Source organism: Phaethon lepturus, unplaced genomic scaffold (assembly GCF_000687285.1).
Source record: "Phaethon lepturus isolate BGI_N335 unplaced genomic scaffold, ASM68728v1 Scaffold40861, whole genome shotgun sequence".
Classification (NCBI taxonomy): Eukaryota; Metazoa; Chordata; class Aves; order Phaethontiformes; family Phaethontidae; genus Phaethon; species Phaethon lepturus.
The window spans coordinates 1-1,281 of NW_010517707.1; the positions used below are offsets into that span (position 1 = coordinate 1).

The 1,281-nt window shown below is 62.5% G+C and overlaps 1 protein-coding gene across 1 annotated transcript; it reads right to left on the minus strand.

Moving 5' to 3' along the window:
* Positions 1-217: 217 nt before the first annotated feature.
* NHP2 (NHP2 ribonucleoprotein) lies at positions 218-1,237 on the minus strand (the record flags this gene model as incomplete). The annotated part of the gene is made up of 3 exons (XM_010296476.1): positions 218-343; positions 991-1,096; positions 1,168-1,237. Coding segments are annotated over 3 exons (302 nt in total), but the record flags the coding sequence as incomplete, so codon positions are not given.
* Positions 1,238-1,281: the final 44 nt, after the last annotated feature.

Genomic DNA, 1,281 nt, shown 5'->3' on the forward strand with positions numbered 1-1,281 from the left:
CGGACCGTGGCTGCTGCCCCGCGTCCCCGCACAGTCTTTCCCCAGTTTGGAGCGCCGGGACCGCATCCTACAAATCCCGCAGACACCTTTATTCACCCCCACAGAGCTCACACCCCCCCGTCAGTGCAACATGCCCACAAACACGGGGACATGGCCCCACAAGCAGGGGGACGAGGACCCGCCACCGCCCTGCGGGGCACAGCCCGTCCCCAGCTCTTCACAGTGGCAGGGGCAGGGCCCCCACCTCCTCCAAGCACTCATCGTAGGTCTCCTGGTACTCCTCGTGGGGCTTGATCATGATAACGCAGGTTGGGCGCTTCGAGCCGGCTGCGGCTCCCAGGTCCTGCGGAAGCAGAGCGATGCCATGGGGAGGCTGGGGGGTGCTGGGTCCCCTCCGAGTGGGGAGGCCTGACACCCATCCAACACACTTCATACCCTGGTCTAGCACAGGGAAGATGTCTCTGCCAGCTGCCCAAGCCCTCTAGACTCATGCTGGGTTTAAGAACCCTTTTCCCAGCTTCTCTCCCACATCCCAGAAGCGAATCGCTGGGCTGGCACCTGCCCCATGCACTGTACTCCTTCCCCAGGGTGGGGAGCCAGGGTCTGCAGAGCTGCCTGCATCAGAGGTGAAGTCCCAAAGTCACTGACCCCCCCCTAAACTTCCAGTGTACAAAGGGGAAGATGCCCCACCAACACACCACACCTTGGCCAGTGCCTCACTTCTGCAAGCAGCCAGATCCTAGCTCAGAACTAAGTGGGGGAAATGCATCCCCCTTGCTGCAGGGACCCGACTAGGGCAAAGGGCTAGTGAAACACTCCTACATCTGCACCATCCCTCTCATGCTCTGGTCATGGACAAGCACCGAGTGCCTTACTCGGGCACCAGATCTATGCCTCCCTGGGAAGGCTCCTGTTGCAGCTGGGTGCTGCTCACTGGCCTCCCTCTCGCTGGGGCTGCTTCCTCCCAGCTGCACAGCCCCAGCTCCTTACCGATTTGGAAGGGACGTATGCGTAGGGGAGGCTCCTGTCCTCGCACATGATGGGGATGTGGCAGTACACATCGATAGGCAGCGTGTCGCCGGCCAGCACCGTGATCCTGCAGGGGAAAGCCCGTGTCAGCAGCGGGGCCAGGCCGGGCCGGGGCAGCAGGGCCGGGGCAGTGCTTACCCCTTCTCGCCCTTGTTGATGAACTTCTGGACCTCCTTCACACCGCGACGAATCTGCTTGTGCTTGGCCGCTGCAAGAGAAACACACCGTGAGGGGACTGCACCGCCACGGCCC